General features: G+C 44.6%; 1 protein-coding gene across 8 annotated transcripts in view; it reads left to right on the top strand.

The window, feature by feature from the left end:
• Positions 1–26,297, top strand: part of R3HDM2 (R3H domain containing 2) — a 221,848-nt gene that overhangs the window by 128,824 nt on the left and 66,727 nt on the right. For 5 of the 8 annotated variants that reach the window (XM_053292391.1, XM_053292390.1, XM_053292393.1 and 2 more), the window contains exons 3-12: positions 1,053–1,094; positions 4,061–4,147; positions 9,726–9,852; positions 13,818–13,896; positions 15,087–15,146; positions 18,282–18,422; positions 19,842–19,950; positions 23,787–23,882; positions 25,955–25,986; positions 26,086–26,139. In XM_053292391.1, the coding sequence (XP_053148366.1) occupies positions 1,053–1,094; positions 4,061–4,147; positions 9,726–9,852; positions 13,818–13,896; positions 15,087–15,146; positions 18,282–18,422; positions 19,842–19,950; positions 23,787–23,882; positions 25,955–25,986; positions 26,086–26,139 (827 nt within the window). The other 3 variants (XM_053292392.1, XM_053292394.1, XM_053292396.1) reach the window with 2 other exon arrangements.

Raw genomic sequence — 26,297 nt, 5'->3', positions numbered from 1 at the left:
GTTTTTCTGGCCCGTATAATATCCTCTGGGTCTTGTAATGTGGCCAGTGGTGGCTTCAATTTTTAAGTCTTTCCTAGGTTTAAAACTAAAACAAAGCACAGCAACAACCTAGGAATGTACCTTAGCCATTTTGTGTCTTGTGCACAAGTTTTATTGTAACTTAACATTGGGGGCATAGGAATCAACAGACAAGTCCCTGCCCCAGGGATCCTGCAGAGAGGAGAGAAGGATGGGAGAAGTAAAGGGTATGCAAAGGATGTATGTGAGCAAATGCCGTTCCATAGACTTCATTTTGGTTGAGGAGGGCAAGTGTGGGGTTAGCAAAGTTTCATAGAAAAGATGGGGATTGAAGATGGATTTGAGGAAGGGAGAGAGGTGGCACCATGATATTAACACCACTCAGCTTTAGGATTTGTTAAATTCTTGAAGCAGGATGATTAAATTGAATTTAGTTGCTTACACCATGTTCATCTAGATAAGTTGTATTTCTTTCTTTCCTTGACCTTTTAAATGATAGCTTCCCACCATAGGTATGTGGTCTTACCCCAAGGTTATGTAAAACTTCAGCTTGTTCTTAGTAGGTTCTTACAGAAAATATGTCTTGGAAGCAATGGAAACGTGATTTGGTGCAAAAACGTTGAAGTTGATTGACAGATACAAGACCTTTGGCTTTTCAAGGGAATTATTTCATTGCTATTCAGAAATAGGCATGGGATTACAACAACTTTTCAATTTGGTACTTGTCTAGGGATAAGTAACAAATTTCCTTGGACAAATAATTGAGGCACAGCTTGTACCTTCCTCTTCTTTCTTTCTCCCCATCTTTCACCTGCTTGTATTCTCCCCACCAGCATGCAGGCCAGTTTTGGCCCTCAAAAGCTGGGTGTATCAAAATAGCATCTCACTGTAGTTAGCTGGATGTCTGATGTTTGTTCTTTAGAGCGTATTTGGATAACAAGTTTTGGCTTTCCCCAGCATGGATATTATAGTGCACAGAATGCACAATCAGAGTAGCTTTTCCATCTCCTTCTCCCCACTTTTCGTTTTTGCAGAGGCGGACATCGAATCATGGACACGCTAGAAAAAGAGCTAAGGTGAGAGCCCATCCATTGCTTTTCCTCTTATGGTACCATATGATGCTGCAGGGCTGGAACTTAAGAAGGGGCTTGTCTGACTCTGGTTTTAAGGCTCTCATCCTCGACACTGAGCCCTGGACACTTCCCTTCCCATCAGTGCTCAGATTTGTCTCGTGTGCTGCCTAATCCCCAATCTTCATGCTCTAGCTCTTCCCTCTTGCCCATAAACAGCTTGGGTCTAGCTAGAGAGATTGCTTTTTAATCTGAGGTGCCACTATTAATGTTTATGATTGACTGAGAGTGCACTCTGAAAATCAGCCATGCATCACATTCAGGCAACAAAGGGAGAGTTGTGTATGGCAGGGTTTTTTTAATTCTTACTATACTTGTAGAACAATATGAATATTTGTATATATTGTATCACTGGTAGAAAAGCACCGATGCAGAGCCATCATTGTCAATGGCTATCTGGCAACTATGAAACTGCCTCCCCTTGGAAATTCACTGACACCTAAATATCATTTGGAAGCCATTGAAAAACTTAAGTATTTGTGCTGGCCAGACTTGGAGCCAAGTTCTCACTGCAGGGTGGGTGGGAAGGATCTGTATCTGGACTGCACCACTTCATAGGGGATCACTTAACTAAATGTTCTTCCATTCAGGAAACAAAATCCATTTATACAGAAATGGTAATATTAGAAAAAATAGGCTAGGCTAGCTCTGACAAACTAGATTTCTACATGCAGAGAACCTTTTTTTTTAATAAAATGGAGATGCAGCCCAGACCCTGGGCTGCATCATCACCATCATGCTGTGTGATGAATACAATTGCCAGACTCAATTATGGACATTGTCAGGGGGTGGGGGGAGGCTATGGCATCCAGCCATTCAATCTGTAAAACAGCACACAATTTTCAACACACACACACACTGCCAGTATCCTAGCTAGCTAGCTAATAACAATAATACTTTGGGTGGATGGCGGGGGGAAGGAATCCGCTCACTGTATTGTTTTCAAATGTAGCTGCAAATTGAAAGTGGAGAATGTTCCCGACAGCCTCATTCATTATGGGACAATAATATCTGAACAATAAAAATCCTATATTGTTTACGTTGGTGTATTATGTATCAGCAACTGGGCTACAACTAGTGACAGACTGGTAGTCATATCTTCGCTTGCGTTATTCATGCAAAAATAACAAGCATGGTGAGAAACAGAATGCTGGAACTTGGTCTGATCTGGAATGTCTCTTTGGTCATTCTTAGTTATAGCCAAATAGACTGCCTATGAACAGGATGGTTCTATCTCTGAATACCAGTTGTTGGGAAGCAAGAACCAGCCTGAGGCATTTTTGGAAGGGCGGTATATAAATCAAATAAAACATTGGCACTAGTGGTGGGAAAGGGCACCAGTGGTGTTCTAATGTATTATAATGCCAGGGCACCAGTGGTGGTGAAGGGAATGCCTTCCACTTTCTGCATCTGCTTGGAGATGCTGGAAATTTGGGTGCTGGACTAGATAGGCCTTTGGTCTCATCTGGCAGGGCTGTTCTTGTGTTTTTGAGCAACTGTGGTTAAACCAAATAAAGAATCTGAAGACTCCGAGAACTGTATCACCTGGGCTATAAATTGTCCAAACTGAACTTGTGTATTGTTAAGAGGAGGAAAAATTCTAGAGAGGCCAATGGTTTGTCCTTTCAATAATCTGCTCTCTTCTGGTGAGGAGTCCCCCACACACAGTTACACTCTTCCCCTTCCAGTTCATCTTCACTCTCATTGCGTTAGGAAATAATTCCTACAGGGGTCAGCAGAGTTTGAAGCGCAGGTAGAGAGGGCCTATTGCATCTACCAGAACAGAATGGGCTTATCTGAAAATACCTTTGGAAAATGGGTGGTAAATGTATGTGTGTAAATTCCTCCTCTCCACTCCCAAATCAAATCACTTGCCAGGCTGTTTTGCACACAGACTGCAAGATGTCATCTGGCACAGCAGCAGCATGTAGAGAATGGGCCAAAGGGGCAAGCAGTTGCTCTCTGAGGGCCATGGTGCTGATTGCTGAGTCAGCACCACAGACCTCAAAATACTCACCGTGGCCACCACCAGTGACTGTGTACGGACACCATGCCGATCCCAGGGCCAGACATAGATTTACCACTTACTAAGCCTTAATAGAGGGGGTTGCATTTTTAGCATTTGAAATGGCCCTAGCACTTTTGATGGAACTGAGTGTTCCAGCTAAACTGCTTTGCTCTTTAAACTGTTGCTATCTGCCCCAAATCTTGGGGATGTGATGTGTTATATATCTTCAGTTAAATAGCGATGAAATTTCTCTGTATGGTGGTTCATTTATGTGCTTGTCATATGCCCCCATAAGATCCTACGCCAAAGAGAAAGTCTATGGATAGATAGCCATGATTCCCAGAATTGTCTTTTACTATCACTGTGTTTGACTGGGTGAAATACTTAGGTGTTGAGTCAGACACACAACCCAAAAGAGTCAGTTCACCAAGCAGTGTGAGGCAGATCTTTTACTTTAAGTGTTTTCTTTGAATGCTACCAGTAGGTATAAACAGGTTTATCACATTCCATGTTTGCCACTTATCAGAAGCAGTTTAACAGTCAGCAGATTACTTAATCGACTTATTTTGCTGCAGGGAAGCCCAGTCAATGTATTTGACCTACAAGGCACTGTGATAGCAGAGGCTAAGTGGCGCAGTAGATTAGCATGCTAGCCTCTCACCTCCAGGGGTGGCAGATTTGAATCCTTGATGTTAGGGAGAATTTCTGCTAGCTTCATGTCTGCAAATCTTTATGCAACTGGTCCTCTCCACTTCACTTTGTGTTAACCACAGGACAAAAAGAATTTGCATTTCTAATTACAGCATCAACTTAATTAGCACTAGTTGGAATAGCGGTTCAGTCAGACATCATAGGGAATTCTAGTCAGCTGTATCCTCACCATAGAGGCTTTTTTGCTTTCCAGTCAAATTCAAAGCTGAAGCTAGTTCGGAGCCTGGCTGTGTGTGAAGAATCCTCTAGCCCCTTTGTGGATGGACCCTTAGAGACCCAGGTAAGCCAAATTGCAGTTGGATGATTTGATAAGAGTCCAATTCAAGGGAAAGATCACTTCCAGTAAGCATTCTTCTTCCTGATTTAGACAAGAAAGCTTACCAATACTGTTAGCAGCTAATGGGGAAATGGTATCCCGGGTTCAGCTGCATCATGATAAAGAAATATGATTGATGATACGATAATAGTAAGCCCCAGTGTTCTAATTACTGTCTGCCATATTTGTAAGCACACAACTCCCGGCCAGAGTAACATGGGTTGAATGTAGCCTGTTCAAGTCCATAGATTGTAACCACTAAGAGTAAAACTGAGACAAGACTTCCGTTATGATGCAAGTCGGATTTTTAATTTCCCGGTAATACCAAACTGTGCCTACAGTCAGAGCGCTGGAACGGACCTGAAGAGGCTTCTGCTATAACCCCCTTCCCTAAAGAACATGCACTAAATGACATCCATGGCATCCGTTCATACAGTAAGCTCATGTTTACCTCCCTGAGCCATTTTGGAAGGGTGGTATACAAATCAAATAAATAAATAAATAATAAAATAAATGTCCTGATTTCAGTATAGTGCTTTATAATCTGAGGGCAAGAGCAAACAAGGTGCCAGACATCAGAGGAGCTGACACAGTCCAGATAGTATAAATGGCTCAAGCAAGTGAGCCAAGTCACCTGGTATGCAGGAATGCTCACCTATGTGCCCTACAGAAACCCCCCCCCATCTCCAAATGTGATTGGTTGGTTCCGGGTGCAGTCTATAGAGAACCTGCTGTTCTTCGAGGTGGTCTCTGTCCTTTTATACCAATGGGCTATCCTCCATTGCCAGATTTGGCTTTTTAAAGCCAAATTTTGGGTTACGGCCCATTTGACTCACGAGTATACCCCTTAGGTTCTGGCAACAGCGCAGAGACCTCGTTGGAATCTAACAAGCTCAATTCTCCTGCTTTGGGCGGGAACCCTGCCTTCAGCCGCGATATGCGGCTGCGCCACTCCTCATCCCCTCAGTCTTCGTCATCTGCGCAATTGCTGCCTGCTCGGATGCTGTCAGCGGAACCTCCTTCCTCGGTATCGGACGTTGTGGAAAGCAAGCCAGAGTCCCCTACGATTTCGACAGCCTTGGCCCAAGATTCTTTGGCACCTCCCAAAATGGATTGTGAAAGCAATCCTAGTTCTCCAGGATCAGAAGCTGTCTCCCTGTGGTCGTCCCCTTTGGACATGCAATCGGATTCAAAGCCCGTTTCACCATTGGAGGACTATAAGCAGTACTCCGCGTATATGGCCCGTATGGCTTCTGCCCTAGGAGTGAGCCTCAGTACGCAACAGAAAGGGGAATTGGATCCCTTGTTCAGCCTCATTGATGCTGAGGCCAAGGTACTGGCTGCTTTACCCCTTAACTCTGCTTTGTTGGGGATCATGCGGGATCATTGGAAAAAGCCTGAGACTCTTTCACAACCCAGTAGGCACGGGGAACTCCTATATTGTGCAACCACAGGATGATACAGCTTTCTTAAAGAATCATCCCACCCCTAATTCTATTGTCACTGAGGTGTCTCTGCAGAAGGCCAGGGGGTCACAGCCAGTCGATGCCGGGTGACAAGGAGGGCAGAAAGAGGAGGCTTTACTCAGCCTCGGCTCTTCACTTAAGGGTGGCCAACTATCAGGCCCACAATGCCCGTTATAACCATTTTCTGTGGAAGGTGGCCCCCTTTTTGGATCTACTGCTACAGGACAAGCATGATCAGGCTAAGGCATTCCTCTGAGAAGCGGTACAAGTGGTGAAACTTGCTGAGCAGAATTCTTGTTCCGCGAAGAGTTCCGCGGGACGCCATCCATGTCCAGGGTCGTGATTACTCCGTATACTCCGGAATTGGCCCAGGAGGTCTCTGCTCTCCTGTCGAAAGATGCGATAGAACAGGTTGCCAGTCTGGAGAGTCCTGGTTTCTATTCCTGGTACTTTATCATGCCGAAACTGGATGGAAGTCGGCACCCTATACTGGACCTCAGGGCCCTGAACAGGCACCTGGTGTACAGGCATTTCTAGATGCTGTCGGTACCCACTATACTGGCCATCCTGGAAAAGGACATGTGGATGGTCTCCCTAGACCTCAAGGACGCATATTATCATGTCTCAATACGCGCCCTCAGCATCGATGCTTCCTGCGCTTCCAGATAGGGGGGGATCTCCTATCAATTCAAAGCTGTGCCGTTTGGTCTCACGATGGCGCCAAGGATTTTTACAAAATGCCTGGCCCCAATGGTGGCTTTCTTGCAGAACCAACGGTTATAGATCCTGCCATCCTTAGACGATTGGCTCATTCTGGTGAGCACCAGACGAACAGTCCTGGATGCCCTCGGGACGGTCGTGAATACCCTGGAGGGTCTGGGTTTCTAGATCAATTTCGGGAAATATCAGATGGAACCGACCCTCAGGATGCAGTTCATAGGGCTGCTCTGTGATACAACCTTGGAGAAGGTCTTTCTCCCAGACGCCTGCATATGTACTCTCGCAAGGCTGGCCACCGTCTTTCTAGCTGAGGGCCTGCAGACTATACACTTGGTGCAGTGCCTTTTGAGATATATGGTTCCACAACGTACATGCTCCCTCAAGTGCGCCTGCAGATGCGCGTAATTCAGCGGTGGTTCTTGGATGTATTTGACCCCCTTCGGGATTCAGCCCATTTGGAGCGCACACCCCCTTGGGTGCGGGCGGTGGTGGCATGGTGCGCCAAGACTTGCCATCTAACCTTTGGTGCCCCCTTCCAGGTTCCCTGGGCGCGATGTGTGATTACGACCAACGCATCGGAGCTCAGTTGGGCTCACTTAGACAGGTTTCGCCTGAGTGGTCATTGGTCGCCCAGGGAAAAGAGCGCGCACATCAACTATTTGGAGTTGTTGGCAATATTCCATGCAGTCAGAGTTCTTGCCACATGATTGCAGGTTGCCCGGTGACGGTCCAATCAGACAATACGATGGCAAAAGCTTACGTCAATCGGCAAGGCGGCACGTCTCCGAGGAGCCTCCTGTTCCTGGCACTGGACCTTTGGCATTGGTGTGTGGCACATGCGGTGTTGCCTCATGTAGTTTACATCCAGGGTTCCCTAAATGTCCAGGTGGACATGTTGAGCCAGATGACGATGGTCTCCCACGAATGGACCTTGGACCATGGGGTCCTCAAGGATATATTTGCAAAGTGGGGTGTTCCGGCTCTGGATCTATTTGCTTCCTGGGACAATGCTCTTTGTGCCCTCTATTGCTCCAGGGAAGGAGAAGGCAATGGCTCTTTGGGCAATGCCTTCCTCCTGTCTTGGACAGGCCCTCTACTGTACCTGTTTCCTCTGTTCCCCCTCATTCCAAGGGTGCTGAGCAAACTGAGGGTGGATCGTGCCAGGGCCATCCTGGTAGCCCCATGGTGGCCCAGGAGGCCTTGGTTTCCGGTCCTGAGGCGGCTGGTGGTGACTTGGATGCACCTCCCAACCCTACCAAACCTGCTGTCGTGGGAGTGGGGACGGGTGCTCCACACGGATGTTCAGCACCTGATGGCCTGGAAGGTCCTGCTGACTTCCCATTGAGACTTAAGGACATTTTGCTTGTGGCCAGAAAGCAGTCCACATGAAAATCGTATGACCATAAGTGGACTCCCTTCTCTTCCTTTGTTTCCCTGCATGGCTTTGACACATTTAGCCCCTCTGTGCAGAATGTATGTACATATCTGCTTTCCCTTAAAGAATCTGGTTTGAAGTTTTCTTCCCTTAGGGTCCATTTGGCTGCCATTGTGGTGCACTCCCCGACTACCCAGGCTTCATGGTTTAAGGACCTGGTGGTTAAAAGTTTCCTGAAGGGTCTGTCCCATGTTTTCCAGACAAACCTGTTACATCACCAGCCTGGGACCTGTCTGTGGTTTCGGCCGGCTTGCTACGGCCTCCCTTTGAGCCTTTGGCCACAGTTGACCCCCATTTCCTGACCTGGAAGGTTGTCTTTCTGGTGGTCATCACCTCCGCTAGGAAGGTGATTGAATTGCGGGCCCTGAGGGTTGATCCGCCCTGCCTTCAATTTCACAGGGACAAGGTTGTGCTCAGGCCGGATGTCCAATTCCTTCCTAAGGTGGTCTCTATGTTTCATCGTTCTTTACCACTCACTCTGCCTGTGTTTTTCCAGGACCCTTCCTCTGACGCAGAGCGTAGATTACATCGTTTGGACGTTAGGAGGGCATTATCCTTCTATGTCCAGAGATCTACTGAGTGGAGGAAAACTCTTTCTCTGTTAGTTCTGTTTGATGGGCTACGTAAAGGCCTCCAAGTTTCTGCTCAATCCATGTCTAGGTGGATAGTTTTGACAATTGAGCTTTGCTATAAATTGGCTCATAAGCAGTCACCTGCAAGTGTTAAGGCTCATTCAGTTAGGTCCATGGCGGCCTCCATTGCCTTTGATCGCGCAGTTCCCCTAGACACTTTCTGTCAGGCAGCTACTTGGGCTTCGCCCCACTTGGTTTTTCCATCATTATGCTGTCGATGCCAGGGCACGGAATGATGCTGTATTTGGCAGGAGCGTCCTGCAGTCCATTTTCATTGATGTACTCATTTCTGTAATAAATATTTCTGGCAGATTACATATTGCCTCTGTTTCTTCCTGCCTCCTTGGGTGCTAGCTTGTTATACGCCCATTGGTGTAAAAGACAGAGACCACGTCGAAGAACTACCGGTTGCTTACCTGTAACTTTGTTTCTTCTAGTGGTCATCTGTCCTTTTACACTCCCTCCTGTCCTCCCCGCAGGGTCTACTGAAGCTGGACTCTGTGACTGAGGGGATGAGGAGTGGCACAGCCACATATAGCAGCTGGGGGTGGGGTTCCTGCAAAAGCAGGAGAATTGAGCTTGTTAGGTTCCGACGAGGTCTCTGCAGGCACATAGCTCATTGGTGTAAAAGGACAGATGACCACTAGAAGAACCAAAGTTACAGGTAAGCAACCGGTAGTTCTCTTGCTTGGAAATGTCATAGATATGTTTGCAGAACAGATGGTAGCAGGGCTTAAAAGACCATCCAGTCCATTCATTTGGCCTGAGCTGGATCATTCATCTACCTGTTCACTGCAAACCAGCCTAGTTACTTAGAAGCAGAGAACAGCCTAAAGGTGCTTACAGAGCTGTAAGGTAAAGTTGTGCCGTTGAGTTGGTGTTGACTCCTGGAAACCACAGAGCCCCGTGGTTTTCTTTGGTAGAATACAGGAGGGGTTTGCCATTGCCATCTCCCGCACAGTTTGAGATGATACTTTTCAGCATCTTCCTATGCCGCTGCAGCCTGATATAGGTGTTTCCCATAGTCTGGGAAACATACCAGCGGGGATTCAAACCAGCAACCTCTTGCTGCATAGACAAGTTATTTCCTCTGTGCCATTAGGTGGCTTCTTTCAAGGAAATACTTAGCCACAGTGGTGCATAGGGAGGCAAAGATCTCCCAGATTCAACTAGCCAGTCTGACCTGAAGTAAAATTCCTTCCCAGATCCAATTATATTATACTTCCTGCCTGTGTTTGCAAGGTACCTATTCTGAAACCTTCAAACTATGGTTTTTGTTCTGTTTTTAGGACATCATACAGTTGCACATCAGTTGCCCCTCTGACAAGGAAGATGACAAGTCTGCAAAAGATGGTCCTGAAAAAGAAGAAAAAGAGAAAAATAAGGAGAGAGCCCCCAAGAAAATGCTGTCCAGAGGTGAGACAGTCTAAGGCTCTGGAGTTATCCTGGTATTTGTGAGCAAAGATAAGCAGCAACTACTGTCCTATTTGTAAGGAGCCTGACACCCAGCCGTTGAGTTCATGTGATAGTCATCTTTAATGTATATGGAGAAAGTTCTATTACAACAGTATCCGAGGGCATCTGCTCAGACCTTCTTAACATGGGTTAGTTACCCTTCTGATGTTCTTTTTAGACTAGATTATATTATTTTAGTATTCTTTAGAATATTTAAGAGCTGATATAGTATAGCAGTTAAGAGACGGAATTATGAACCAGGAAATCCTGGTTCAAATCTCAACTCTGCCTTAAACTCTCTGAATGACCTTAGGCAAGCCACTCCCCTTCAGCCCCCCCGCCCCAATTGCAAATATGGGGATAATAATGCCTGTATTACAGGGTTGTTGCAGAAGTTAAATCACGATAATACACATGGAGTGCTTAACACACTCAAAGTGCTATACAAATGATATATTGTTGGTATTAGTATTTTGTTCTTCCATCTGCTATGGCTTGTACAATACATTTGGACATCATCTTAAAACAAATCTGAGCTGAGGAACAGCAAAACCAAGAGTCTATATATAGAGTGTGTATGTGTTTGAGTTTGAGGTTGGTTGCTCATGCTCTAAAACCCCCAATTCTCCTCACCTTCTGGGACACTGGAGGGTTTTTCAAAATTCAGAACTGGTGGGCACTCCATCCCTATACACAAAACGAGCACTTAAGATGTTTAATTGGCTTTAATTACCTTAAATTAAGTGTCATTATTTTCAATGAAGCAGCAGCTCTCAATGTTTAACAGAGCAAATGTTATGTTTGAGAAGTAGGGGAAAGCACCTGGAGGAAAGAAGGGATGGATGGGTGTGGGCTAAACAGCAATTTGCAGAAAGAGAAGTGAAGGGGAGATGGAAAAGTAGAGTGCTGAGATGGAGGGTTAGGCAAAGGGAATGCAGGTAAGAAAGACGTGCTGGGAAAGAGGACGGTGAAAGGAAATACAGGATGGAGAAAGGCATTGTAAGAAAATGCTTGAAGAAATAGGGCTGGAGAGAAGCATCCGGGAGAGAACCTGGAGAAGGAAAATGGGGTGGGGGGTGAAGGCTAGTGGAGGAGGAGGAGAGGATTTCTCTATGCACAAAGAAAGAAAGGGCACAGAGAAAGGGGGTTAACATGTGGAGAGGGAGAAAGGAAACACACAAAACCTATGTGGCTAGTTTATGAAAATTCAATAGCAGAAGTCCATTTATAGGGATAAAGAAGGGTTCCAGCTCTTCAGGACCACTTCTCACATTATCTGGAAGTCTATATCCATGATTAGGTTACATGTGAAATGTTTGTGGGAAGTGTTAGATGTTCATCTGAAGATTCTCCCCTTTTGATAAAATCCCCCAAAGAACGTTCAGCTTGGTTTTAAGGAAGACATGAATGCAATCCTTTCTGTGTGACGTTTGCATGCATCTTACGATTAGTCAGGAAAAGCCTGTATGAGCATCCAGAAGGCCTGGTGGGATATGTATAAGATGGCCTTTGAACTGTCTGTGGTACAACAAGTATGTGTAAAATCTCAGGATATAAGATAAAAAAATGGTTGAGCATTCTGTGCATGCATTATAGTATAAGTTGATGGCCCCTCTCTGACTTGTACTGCTAAGCTTTGGTACTTTTGGAATACTTTTACCACTTGGAGAACACAAAATAAAATGTAGCATTAAATTAATTTCAAATGCAAATGCCTTTTGTGAAAAACTATTTTATTTCTCTGAAAAAGGGTTGCTGTTTTTAAAAGTACCTGCTTAGAGCACAGTTGCCTGCCTAAATTCTTAGACCGTCCCATCAGTACTGCTCATCTGCTCTCCTCCCCTGTGCAGGATTGCCTTTTGGGCATTTTGTTGTCACCCATTTCCATTTTAGTTGGGCAGGTTTCCATGTCCCCTCACCTTCTTCCTGCTCTTCTTTCCCTTCATTCTTGTTAGTCTCTTCTTGATAATCTGTATACCTTGACTACTCCTGGGAGGAGAGCTGGTCTTGTGGTAGCAAGCATGACTTGTCCCCTTAGCTAAGCAGGGTCCACCCTGGTTGCATACAAGTGGGAGACTAGAGGTGTGAGCACTAAGATATTATTCCCCTCAGGGGATGGAGTCGCTCTGGGAAGAGCAGAAGATTCCAAGTTCCCTCCCTGGTAGCATCTCCAAGACAGGGCTGAGAGAGATTCCTGCCTGCAACCTTGGAGAAGCTGCTGCCTGTCTGTGAAGATAATACTGAGCTAGATAGACCAATGGACTGACTCAGAATATTGCAGCTTCCTATGTTCCTGGCAATAATGTTCCCTTGTTGCTGTTTCCAAAGCATCTCAGCATCATCTTAGCTAGTTGGCACTATGCGTATATGTGTGTGCACTCTTAGAAAATGAAATGGAACTTACAGCAGCCATGTATTTTGGCAGCTGCCTGTAAGCCAGAGACAAGCAACACTTTCCACAAGGTGGGAAATTGCTTGTGGTTCAAGTAAGCCTGTTTGCTACAGCTGCACAAGAGGATTGTGTAGCTAACCTGATCAGTGCTGCCCTGTTTTTAACACAGATCAGCACTGGAGTTGGCTGTACATGTGGCTGTTTCCCTTTTTTAGCTCTAAAGGGCTAGTAGCCATTAAGGCAAGATAAAGACAAACTATTGTGCGGTATCATGGAGGTGTCAAGGAAGATTCATTGCAGCATAGGGAAGTGGAGCAGGAGATGGGTTTAACATGTGAAGGTGCTTTAAACTGAGTTCAGACCATTAGCCTATTTGGCCTAGTATTCAAACCACCACAAGACTCCTGTATATGAATGGCTCCTCCCACACACAAACTGCCCATTCTGTAACTTGGAAATGTTACAGAGGAGCAGGATTTGCCTATCTCTAGGATAAGCAGTCCCATAAGCCAGGAGTTCCCAACCTGTGGTATTCCAGATGTTGCTGGACTACAACTCCCATCAATCCCCAGCCATAATAAATTGCAGCTCAGGTTAATGATCTAGAAGTTCAGCAACATCTGGATTATCACATGTTGGGGACCCCTGCCATAAGCAATGGTAAGGTTAGCTCTGCATACAGAAAACACAGTAAACTGGGATGTACCCAAAACAGTTAGCAAGGGAATGAAGCTAAAATTATTGGCAGTATTTATTTAGTAAGTATGTATTTATATTATACTAGCTGACCCCGCACAGAGCATCTGTGCATTCTTTGGGTCCGGCAGTTACCTCTCCCCCACCTTCTGCTCCAGTCTCTGCTTCTGGGCCCAGCCACCTCTCCTCCCCACTGCCACTTCTGCCCCCCACTTTCTTCCCCCCTCCTGGGCCTTGCCTCCACGGCCGGGCCGGGCCCGCCACCTCTGGCCTCCACAGCCGGGCCGCCGCTGCGGCAGCCAGTCTTCCTGGGTGTGCCTCAGCCAATCAGGCGCGTTCGCCACCCAGCCAATCAGCTGGGCTCTGGGACGTACATTCCAAGGCACGCCCAGGAGAATTAATATAATATATAAGTGATTATATAAGTGATTATATAACTTATATAAACCTCCTTGCCATGTAGCTATAGGATTCCCAGGCACTGACCAGACCCAGGCCTACTTAGATTGATCCAGAGCGTCAAAAATAAACAAACTGCCTCGAGGGCATTTGCCAGTTGGGCGATATACAAATTTAGTAAATAAATAAATACATAGAGTCCCAGAATGGCAACCTTGACCTCAAATGCAGTCAGGCACTCTTTGGAAATACAAGAGCCATGTCTTGCAAATGGCTGTTCACATTATTGACTCTTTAAGGGAGCCAATGTGTGGTGGCGGCGGCGGCAGCAACAGCATCAGTGTACAGAATCCTGTTCTTCTTATTCATTGTGACTCTTTGGATTCTCTCTCTGTAAGCAGGACATTTCTCAAGTGTGCTGTTGTTGTCTTTGTTGTAGATTCCAGCCAGGAATACACGGACTCCACTGGAATCGATTTGCATGAATTTTTAGTAAATACACTGAAGAAAAACCCAAGGTAGGTTCCAGCTTGGTTATGTGGCTGAACTGCAAGTGGAGAAAGGAGGTATTCTTGCAAGCTAGCATTGTTAAAAACAAAATAAGGATGGCAGATGGATGAGAGGGAAGTGGCAGTTGTTAGAATCTGTGAGTAGTGATGGGGCTGGTTCCAGTTTGCGGGGAGTAGAGAAAGTAAGCCACCATCAATAGGTCCCTTAACCAGTATGAGGAGGGAAGTTTTGAGGAGCATGAACTGAGAGTCCTTTAGGGTGCACTCTTATTTTGTCCAGTTGTGCTCCCACACTGAGTGCATGTGTGGGTCTCGCTTTGTGTGGGCATAAAATGGCAATGGTAAGGCTCTTTGCTTAGTGAGTTTACTGGTCTCGGGGCAACTGTCTTCCCTTATCGACCACTAATGATAACCAAGACTAAAAAAATTAAAGAAACTTTAAGCTCAGAGTTTGTTTTAGATGTTGGACTGTCTAATTTAACTTATATAGCTGGCAGCTGAAGTAATCTCTTTTTTAAAAAAAACACACACTTACCCTGTTTTTACATGAAGCTTCCAGTAGTCTTCCCAGCTGGGTTGCTGAACAGGTCCATATCCATTTAGCTTCATCAATTCTGCAACATTCACCGGTTCTTCTGAAGTATCCTTGAAGAACTTAGAGCAGGGAGGATTAGCATTGCCAACTAAAAAAACAGATGTATTAATGTACTGCACATAAAAATGGAAGGTGGAAAAATAATTGGAATAGTCAGAGAGGAACCTTAATAGCTCTTAAAACCCACCTATAAATAGCTTCCAAATACTTTTCTATAAAGTGCCTCCTGCTATTTCACTAATAAACTATGTCAAAACTGAGTTCCAGGCACTAGCTGTGTTCTGAGTGATTGTGTTTCTTCCTAATAATACATGGCACTGTGAGAGCCCATAGGGTCTTATACACCAAGAAGTATAATCACTGTGCAGAAATGAATATACCTGAACAGAAAAGCTTTGCTTTTAACTTGGTATACTGTATCTGTTTTATAGTTGTCAGTACAGTATGAATGGTGATGCCTTTGTTATTGAATTACGCTGAGTTTTTTGCTTAATATTGCAGTGGAGGCGGCCATTAATCTACAAATCTTCAAAGAAAGCCATGTAGCCTTTTATGCTCTGAATGCGTGTTTTCCCTTTTTCTCCTCTCTGCTTTTCCTGAACAGGGATAGGATGATGCTGCTAAAATTAGAACAGGAGATTCTGGAATTTATTAGTGATAACAAGTAAGTAAAATGTTGGTCTGCAAGTCAGAGTGATTTAAAAGAGAGATAGATGAACACAAGAGTGTCTTCACAATAAAACTAATCTCGAGTCAATCTTAGGAATGAATAATATATAAATATATATGCAAGCCGCCTTCTACAGAGCCTTATCTAGCCCACTGCTCTCTCCCTTGATTGACAGGAATTCTCCAGGGTAGAACTCGATGATGTGACAAATGTATGACTGCCACTGAAAACAATAGCCAGTTTGCACAAGTGATACCATTTCTGGCCCTGCTTGATTTCATTGGCTGGCATGTTCTCGGCAGGGAAATCCTGTGTGATGATATGTCCTGCATTGAAATTTACTAGGTGTTACTGAAGGGGAGGGAGGGAGAAAAAGCAGGACTGCTACTTCTGGCTGCAACAGGAAAAAGTGGTTCCTTTTCTATAGCTACTTTTGGAGCTTAGGTAGAAATATTTTTTTGAATGGGAATTCTAGGGATTGAAACTGAGTCTTTGTATATAGCAAAATAAGTATTACGACTGCGCTATGGTTCTTTCCAGATGAACATGTGTATCCATTAAAAATAAACAAGTCACTGTGCTGTGTTTCCCTGTAAGGCAGGGTTTCTTAAGCTTGGGCCCCCAGATGTTGTTGGACTACAACTCCCAGAATCCCTAGCCACAAAGGCCATGTCTGGGGATTCTGGGAGTTGTAGTCCCAACAACATCTGGGGGCCCAAGGTTAAGAAACCCTGCTGTAAGGCTTTAGTTGGGGAAGAATGCATGTTTGCTGTTGGGAACTGCATGCTTTCTTTTCTCACTGGCTTCCTTATCTAATAGTCTATATTAGCCCTGTATAGATATTCAAATTCTACATGCAACAGGGGATTGCATGATCCACACCAGCATCCATCCCACACTTGCAGATATGAATTTGGGGCTCCACATTTGCATAGAGTCCTACACAAGATGAGGATTGTGCACCTTACAATTTCTGAATGATCCATACACTTTCATTTTGTGATGTTCAGTGTGTGATCTTTAGGGGAGGGCCAGGGCCAGGTTGGGAGAGCTCAGTCCCCCATTATGTATCAGGTTTGAACAAATGCTATAGAGGTTTTTATATGCTTGGAGACTTTATGATCTATAATTCATGGATACCCAATAACTGATATTAGAACTATCAAATGAATTTTAAGGTGGGATAACTCGTTGACATGAGGTCTTTGCTGCTTGAACCATGGCACACATGTCTGAAGCCCACTTGTCAGGGGTGGAATATACCTAGGTCCTGTATCAGAAGGCTTATTCCTTCCTTAGGAGGACGTATCAGTAGTGAATTGTATCCCTAGTAACCAGAGAGAGACATGGTTTGACCTTTGAAACTAACACTGGGTTCTGGAGCATACAGAATGTCCTGGACTGGTCGCTGACCTAATCCAGAAGTGTTAGACTCAGCTGCTTAGCCAAAAACAACCACCACCACTAAAAAGGCTGGACTTCAGTTCCCCAAGGTTGCTTCAGTGCAAAACTGAACTATTGTGTGGTGTTTAAAACAGCATAGAGTTGTTACTTACACCAGAGCACAGACTGGAAACTCTGCCCTTAAAATCTGAGGCTATTGCATCTACCTCTTTCCCTCTGGCTATGCTGGGTACCTGTCTTACAAAAGTCTTAGCAATTTTTAATGTGCACTTATTGAGGCCAGCGGTGCAGGTTCTTTGGTGAATTTGTTTGTGGATGTGTGAAAAGCCAGAACAAGGCAGTGAGGAGGCAAAGGATTTGGGTTTTTTGTTTGTCTTGGTTTTTGCGTTTATAACAACAACACTGGGTCCTCCAGTATCTAGTTTTCTCTGCAATAATTAGGTTAGGTTTTATTACGTACCACCCACTTCTAAAGAAATTATTTTGAGCAAATCTTGGCTTATGTTTTTTAAAACATCACTTTTCAATAAAGTATTAAAATACATTAATTTTTATATAAACATGTACAGCAAATTCTCATTTAGTTCCTAATATAGGAATAATTTTTGCCCTAAATTTATGATGAGAATCTGTATTTTGATGCAAATTGTGCTACTTGCTGACTCTGTTCTACAGGTGACATAAAAAGGCATGTTTGGCAAAAAATGCAGCTAGTTTGGCTTGACCTGTGGTCAGCTAAAATTGACAAGTCAGCTTCTTCACAAGACACTAGTACCGCAGGCTGAAGTACCATGGAGCCAGCACTGGAGGTGATCTGTGAGACACTTACTGATTCCACTCTGTGAGGTTCTAATGTTTTTAACACGGCACAAGAAAAAAATCTACAGCTAGGGGAGCACATCAGTGTTATCTGTAACAGGGATTTCCAGATGTTGTTGACTACCATTTCCAGCATCCTGAGCTGCAGTGGCCATTGGCTGGGGATTATGGGAGATGCAGTCAACAGCATTTGGGAATCCCTGTTACTGGGAACACTGGAACATATCTACCCCGCCCTGCACATAACCCAAGAGTGCTACAGGGTTTTACTCTGTAAATTCTGCTCTGCTTACAGAGAACTTGTAAAGCTCTGGTTTTTCCTAATAGTTTATTCTTTGGGCTTTGAATTGCAATTATTCAAGTGTCCCAGCTAAAACGTGTTTGCCAGAGAAAAGTCTGTTTAGGGATTTCAAGAGGTGCCGAAAATTATCATTTCAATAAAGAACTTGGGTGCCCCTTTACATACAGGCCCCGTTTTAGTGCAGCCCAACAGAGTATTGTATAATATTGCAGTTATGCCAAGTTTTAGACATCCTGAGAGCCCATTGTGTCTCACTGGTGAGCGCTCTCCATTCAGATGCCCTCCCTGACAAAGACTTCCTTTCATTTCAGCAGAACTCGGACTCCTGGCTCTTACGCTCTGGTTTAAGAGAGTGCTTGCTTGGATTTAAGAGCTTTGCAGAATAAAGATGGGTGTACGCTCTCTTCATTCCCTTTCACCAGTTTATTTAAACCCAGGATTAGATATTGCCTGTCTCCCCTGCCTATTCTGCATGGAATTTGAGCATGAATTGAGTTTCAGGTTTAAGTGTTTAGTTGTAATGATCTGGTACATCATGTCTTTGATTTTCTTTCTCTCTTCTCTTCTTCTCTCCCTCCCCGCTGCCTGGTCTTTGCTGCTGTCAGCAATCAGTTCAAGAAGTTTCCCCAAATGACCTCATACCACAGAATGCTTTTACACCGGGTTGCTGCCTATTTTGGCATGGACCACAACGTAGACCAAACTGGGAAAGCTGTCATTATCAACAAGACCAGTAACACAAGAATGTAAGGCAAGAACAGGTTTCATCCAGGCAGGGGTTGGGGAGGCGCGGGATGGAGGGAATGTTGATGATCATGCGTGGCATCTATAAAGCTCTTTACAGTGTTCAGAGCTCTTTACACAACACTAATTCAGCAATCCTTACAACAACTCGGTAAGGTGGGTCAGTTGTATTATTGTCCCCATATTTATTTGTGGAGCTTAGGCTGAGACTTGCCTAAGGTAATCTACAGAGTTAAAGGCAGTGTCGAGAGTTGAACCAGGATTTCTTGGTTCACAACTCCGTCTCTTAGCTGCTCCAGTTGCTCTTAAACCCCACTCCACCCCCCACCCCCACAAAAGAACCTCCACAAAAAACCATTAGCTGGGCCTCCCAGACAGTCCCTTTCCTTTCTGTCCAATATTCCTGGCGGACAAGCTCCTTGAGAAAATATATGCTCTCGAAGACCTAGTGTTCGTGGAATTTCAACACTCCACCCCTAGAGCTTTTGTTTCCAGCTATCCTCTCCTGCTATACTTGGATATGTTCACCTTCTCTGGCCCCCACTGGGGTAGGGACTGGTGGTGAAGGGACCCAGGAGCAGCTGACTTCCTGGTGAAGGAGGCTTACATCTGACACAAACGTTGCAGGGCTCTCACTCTTCCCTCCCCCGCCCAGCTGCTGCTAGTGAGGAAAGGTGGGGGACTAGCAATGGTTCCTTGCTGGCTTCTTGCTGAATTGCATGTGTTGTCTATGCACCCACCTCCAAACAGGCATCAACTCCCAGTACGGCTGGAGGCTTTCAGACGACTACTGTCTATGCTGATATCCATGCTGCCTTAAATCAGAAAGGAAAGGGGATGCAGACAAGCCAATGAAGCTTTGTTTGTTTGTTTGTTTTTTTAACTAGCTTTGTTCAGTGTCCAAACTTCCCAAAATCCACTGCATTCAGGGTGGATGTAGACCTAGGGAGGGATCCAGCAAGGAGATGAGGTGCAAGTTTCCCAGACAAGGGAGATCAGACAGGCAGGGGATCAAGCACTCACATCAACAAAAGCTGGCTGTAACAGCCAGGAAGCCAACGTCACTCCAGCAGAGCAAATTGTTGTCTGTTGCCCAGGCAAAGCACAAGCCTGACCCAGAAGCCTTTTTAGTTCCATCAGATCAGGAAAAGAACGGCTGGTGGATGAAGTCATCCTGGGAACACAAGGGGTAGTGCAGCACAGATCTGGAGGTTGCTAGCTCTAGTCCTGGTGTTACCTCAGAGGCCATTTCTTATTTGTTGGGGTGTCATTGGTGAATAGCTACTCCTTTGGTCCCTTCCTGTCCTGGTTTCATAGGGGGCCGATGGAACACCTTTCTCTGACACCGCACTTAGAAGAGCAGTGAGTTCCATGTTTCTGCTACCTCTCCTGATGCAGGTTTGTCTGGGTCTTCTCCACAGCCCAGAACAGAGATTCTCTGAGCACATCAGAGATGAGAAGAGCTCCGAGTTTCCACAGAGGTTCATCCTGAAGCGAGATGACACCAGCATGGATCGAGATGATAATCAGGTGGGAGGAGCTGGAAGAGAACTGCTTTTGCATGCTCCGTCCTGAGGAAGTGCAACAGTGTTGAACCTCTCAAGGCTTTCTTGCTGGGTTATTTCACCTACCTGGACCTGTATGGACTGTCTTAGGGGCCACAAGACCCCTCCTCCTGCAATGTTTTCCCTGTTCCTCTGCTTTTGCTTTTCTCAAACTCTGCAGGGCTGTGAATTTGTGTGTAGGATGCCATGTAAATGCCTGCTCGCTCCAGAACCAGCTAAGGTGCTTCTTGACTCTAGTGATGCACCCAAAGCTTTGAGCATGGATAGTGAACTCTGGTGACTCAAAATGCACTTAATATTTTGATGTACTTGAGGAGACTCTTTTGAGATGATTGATAGTTCACAAAATGTAACAAAGGTCTTCTTTCCCCAAAGTTGTTGTGCCAAGAATGGGAGTATTTGGCACGTGGTTGCTTGCTTGTAAGGATTCACAATTCAGTAGGCTCCCTTAGAGCAGAGCTCTATGTCCATATGTGGCGTACCTGCCATGTATTGTGGTGCACGAATGTTGATTAAACCTCCTCTTCTATCTGAAGCTGCAAAACCTGTTGGGTGGGTGGGTGTCAACTTGATGGACCATAATACATGACAAATGTAAGCTTGCCTTAGAATGATGCGAGATGCACCCAATACCGCAGTGTATGCCCATGTCATGTGACCTACATGAAATTGCTCTGTGACCTAATCCAGAGTGTTTGTTTTTTGGTTGGGATGTCATCGGTCTGTAGCTAGCACCCAGGTCTATCTCTTGTTTCCATCATTAGGTCCTGGAGAGGTAGTGGAAATCTTGAACTAGTGTTTTGGGGGCCATTTTGGTATGGATGAGGGTGAACAAAGTGAAACAATCCAAATAAGACAGAAGTACTGTTGGTGACTAGTAATTTTGAAGGTGGTGTCCAGCCTCTTTTGGATGGGTTACACTCCACTTAAAGCAAACAAGTTTACAGTCTAGGAGTACAGATACTCCTAGATCTTGTTACTTTTAGATGCACAGGTGATGGTGTTAACTAGGAATATATTTTACCAACTCTGTCTGGTTTGTTAACAACATCCTTCCCTAGACAAGTTGGGCCTGGTCACAGGCAATTCATGCCCTAATTGTTCCAGGTTGGGCTCTTTGTGGGGATGTCCTTGAAGACAGTTCCAAAATTTCACTTGGTCCAAAATACTGCTGCCAGATTTGTATCTAAGGCTAGTAGAATAGAATGGACCATTTTATGCCAGTTTTATATCAGCTTCATTGACTGCCAGTGTGTGTTTAGTCTCAGTGCAAGCTGCTGGCATTACCCTGGACCCAGACCATTTAAATGCTGCCTTAGGTATCACCTTCTGCCCTATGATCCTGCTCAAGAACTCTGTTTTGTTTCTAAAGCCCTTCTTGCCATTCCCGCTCGGTCAGAAGTTTGGGGTGAGGTAAAGAGTCTCTTGCATTCATGGTGCCCAAATTATGCAATGCTATCCCCAGAGAGATTCAGCTGGCCCTCTCTGTATTATTTTGGTGGGTTTGTTTTACTTATCTTCCCCTGGTTGTTGGCTTTTCTGTTTCTTCTGTTTTTATTGGTTCATGCCCTATTAGACAGTTTTGTGTTATTTGTTTTGCTTTGTTGTAAGCTACCTTGAGTAGGCATTTTGCCTAGAAAGCCAGGATATGAATTTTAATATAAACGTGGCGAGTTGCAGTAAGAGGATCTGTCCTGCAGAGCCAGCATAGTATAGTGGTTGAAATGTTGGACTAGGACCAGGTAGAGCTGAGTTCAAATCTCTGTTCATCCATGAAATTCACTGGGTGACTCTGGGCCAGTCACTTATCTCTCAGCCTAACCTACTTCAGAAGGCTGTTGTGAGGATAAACATAACCATGTACACTGCTCCGGGCTCTTTGGAGAAAAAGTGGGATATAAATGCAAAAATAAATAAATATTCACTGTGCATTTGAATGCATAGACATGTGATTTCTTTGATGTATTACCACTTACTTTATCATTCCTGAGGTAAAGCAGGCCAGGGGGAGAGGGTTATGCTTCATAAGCCAGCGAGATGCAGGAACAGCACAAAGCAGTTGGAGCTGGGAGATTCTGGTGTTGCTTCTGCCATGGACTAGCAAGTAGCCTTATGCAGGCCTTCACCTTGACAGAATGTTATGATTCCCAAACAAATATGGCTGTGGGCTTTAGTTGGCTAATCAGATCAACCAAAGCTTTATTATTATTTATTGATTTGATTTGATTTGATTTGTATACCGCCCTTCCAAAATGACTCAGGGCGGTTTAGTTGCTTAATCACTGGTGAGAGCGAACTTTAATCATTGAGACTGAAAAGTAAAGGGTGCATTGGCGGCTGTTTTGGTCCTGGTGTGTTTCTGTAATAGGGAGTGAAGAAGAAAATATTAAAGGTGGCCCTCCTTTTAACAGAAATACTGAGGCTGTTCTCACGAGCAGCCAAGCCTGCGCTTGGCTGCCTGTGAGAACCACTGGGATCCGTGCAGATCCCAGCGATGCTGCAGCGCCAGACCCAGCCCTGCAGCCCGGCTCTTAGCAGAGGTTAAGGGCACAGATGCACCCTTAACCTGGCTCCCAGGATCATATGCCAGAGAGCCCGCACTGACAAAGAGACGGGCACCTAGAGTGCCCATCCCCTGAGGGAATCCCCCAGTGCACTGCGGGATACCCGGAGGCTGAGATAACTAGTCCTGGCCTCAGAGCGATCCACGCTGTATGGAGCAGCAGGCATCGTGTGGGAGCAGGGAGTGCACTCCCACCAGGCTCCAAATGCTCCTCTGGGGGGAAGGCAAGTTTTGCAAAACCTTCCGCCTGCCCACCCAGTAGGTTGGATGAATGGCCCCAGTGTATAATTTAAGGACAGAACTAAATGTTATGAGAGAAATACGTAGGGTTCCTGCCCTTGTGTTTCTCTTGTCATTTTAATGGCATTACGAGTTCTCCACAAGAAATTTAATATTCTTCTTGTATGCAACCACGGCAGCCAGAATAGTATACGCACAGAAATGGAAGGACAATGAACTGCCCTCAAAAGAAGTTTGGCTGATAAAAATTTTGGAATACGCAGAGATGGCAAAACTTATAGTACTGATAAGAGATCAAAATTTGGAAGGTTTTACAGAAGATTGGAAACCATTTTTACTGTACTTAAAGAACTATTTTCCTAATATTGATTTTTCAACATGGTTTGAAATTTAGCAATATTAGCAGGTTGAGTAGACTAAAATCGAGTTTGGTAAGGTATAGGATATATGTTTTGAATTATTATAGCAAGGGTTAATTGTATAATTAGTGATTCGCGCTGATTAGTGAGCTGGAAGTCAATTTTGTTTAATGTTTGATGTAATGAGATTCTTAAGATATTGTTAAAATCAATTTAAAAAATTTAAAGTAAATCTAATGGCATTATCAGTTTTGCCAATGGTGTGACTGCCTACTGGGCAGATTGCATATTTCAGAGCAGTGGAAATCGATTGTCTGCCAGCCGTGATGTCTGAAGGCAAAGCCATCCCCATTTGTGCTCTTCAGCAATAGTAACATCTTGCAAGGTGTATCCTAAATTAGCTCACAATGACATTCTTAATCCAGAAAGATGAAGCGTGCCAGTTGAGCTTCCCCAAAGAGGTGTGTCACTAGCATGCATGATTTATGCTGTAACTCTGTACATCATGTTGTGCCACAGTGACACCCCGGCCTGCTTACAGCATTTGTAAATCAGTTGCTCACTGTATGCTTTTGCTTCACTGCTGTGCTCAGTGTGTGGCAAGGGCTTAACTAAGCTGAGTTCTGCTTGTCAATCTAGATCAGAATCCCACTGCAGGATGGGCGGAGAAGCAAATCCATAGAGGAGCGAGAGGAGGAATACCAGAGAGTCAGAGAACGCATATTTGCACGAGAGGTGAGCATAAATACTTAAATATATATACTATAGGTTATAGTCTGCTCTTAAATTGGGTTCTTGTGTTGCTTCCTTGTCTGGGCTATTTAAATAAGAGTCTGGCCTCCAGAAGATGTTTGTCTACTCCATTTATTCATCCTCAAACCATTTTGTGTTCAATTACCATTTGTACTTCTACATGTGTGTACATTTGCAAGAAACTCAGTTAAGCATCCTTAAATGTTGAGCAATTAAGCATACTTCCTCCTCCTTACCAGACCAGTTGTGAAGTTCTGAGCTCTGCAAACTGAATTAACTAACAGGATAACGAGAGAGAGAGAGAGAGAGAGAGGTGGGGTGAGTTTGGAGGCATATTCTGCTGAGTGACCACCATTTCCTTACCCTGAGGAAACTACACAAGTGCAGTCAAGTAGGCTGTATTGCAGTGCAGTTTTAGCCCTGAGAAAATTTCTGCCACTCTCACAACACAGCATAGTATCTAGTTAGACCCTTAGGTTGAAAATGGTCCCCCACTGTATAGCTGCCTAAGTCAAGGCAGGCCCTAATGCAACAGCAACTGGCCTCCAGTCTCCTGCCAACATAGACTCACTGTGGCATTGGGAAAATCAGGGCAAGCCAGGAAAAGAGGGAGGAGACAAAGGGGAAAGCAAATATGAAGAGAGGTGCGACAGAACTGACAGGGCCAAGCAGTTTGAATAGTTCTGAATAAACCTCTTGCACCCCATTTCCTTAGTCTTTTCTTGTAATTCCATGCAATGAACAGTGTGTGTCCTTACACACTGTTCTGCTTTTGAATGGGGGGAGGACTCCTATTCATTGCATTGAAACCGGCTAAAATCTTTCAAAGTATATAAAAAATAAACCATGAACCCCACTGGCTTGGTGCTCCTGGGAGAAGTTGTGGCCATACCTGCTTTGCACCCAAACCCACTTTAGTACCCACTTTTAAACCCACTTTAATGCTTTGGGATTCCGTGGGTGGTAAGCACCCCTGGGTTTGTGCCCCTAGGTGCCCTGCATAGGAAATAATAAGCCAGTTCGAATCCCCATTATACCCTATGGGGAAAGTGTAATTTTCTTTTCCAAAAAATCATTAAAAATTGCAGGAGTGTGTTTTGGGGGTTGGGTGGTAGTTGGCACCCATGGGTGCCTACCACCCCAACCCAGTTTTGGAGGCTCGAACCTTCAAACCAGTTCAAATTGGTTCGAATAGAACTAGGCTGTGTTTGGTTCGAACTCGGACCTGCATTGCCAATTCAGTGCCCTGTTTGGTTCAACTTTGAACCTGTTTGCACATCCCTAGAGCTTAACCATTTGAATGTGCCCTGTTCTGAGGGAGAGATTTATCTACTATTACAATTACATACATACATATACATATACATATACATATACATATACATATACATATACATATACATATACATATATATATATATATATATATATATATATATATATATATATTGCTTTCCAACAAAGTTCTCAGAGTGGTTTACATAGAAAAATAATAAAATGGATCCCTGTCCGAAAAGGGCTTACAGTCGAAAAAGAAACGTAAGGTAGATTCCAGGACCGGCCACTGGAGGGATGCTGTGCTTGGAGCAGGATAGGGTCAGTTGCCCTTCCCCTGCTAACTATAAGAGAACCACCACTTTAAAAGGCGCCTCTTTGCTCAGTTAGCAGTCAGTTAAAAACATCCTGTTTCTGATTTTGCCAGCAATTGGACTGTCTCAAATTATGTGTGTATCAAATGTACCCAGAATGTTGGGGGCAATATGCTAAATCATTGTAAACCGCTTAGAGAGCTCCGGCTATAGAGTGGTATATAAATGTAAGTGCTATTGCTATTGCTGTTGCTAAATGGTAGATCTCTAGGTCACTTGAAGACTAGGATTCATTCACAGAACTTGTGCCCTGTAGTTGTAATTATAGGAATAACTTAACATGGAATTCTGGTCCCCATTTTTAAAGTGGTTGGGTGCCTCTTAATTCCAACCTTCTAGAACCATTGTCTTATAAGCTCTTATTTCTGTTTCTATTTCAAATTGCATGGATCTGTCTGCTGGTAGTCGGGTCAGAACGGATTCCTAAATGACAGCAGGTTAGTACAGCTCATGCATGCCTTCCATTCTTCAGGCTTTCTTAAGGGGAAGGATCCTGTAACTCCATAACCATGCTTTTCTTTGATGTTAACCAACAGACTCGCCAAAGAAGGCTTTTCTTCTAGCTCTCACAAAAGGCGGCAGATCTTTAGGTACCTCTGTGTGATTCCTTGCATATATTTGTCTTGCAGAGCAACTTCACACCATGCATGGCTGCTTGTGGAGTCCTTCGAGTTGTCATATCTTTTGCAACATCAGTTTGTGTTTTTCCTCACAGTCAGATGAAACTAAAGCTACCTACCTACTTGAG

This window comes from Hemicordylus capensis, chromosome 2 (genome assembly GCF_027244095.1).
Source record: "Hemicordylus capensis ecotype Gifberg chromosome 2, rHemCap1.1.pri, whole genome shotgun sequence".
Classification (NCBI taxonomy): Eukaryota; Metazoa; Chordata; class Lepidosauria; order Squamata; family Cordylidae; genus Hemicordylus; species Hemicordylus capensis.
This window is presented reverse-complemented; position numbering and strand designations above follow the sequence as displayed.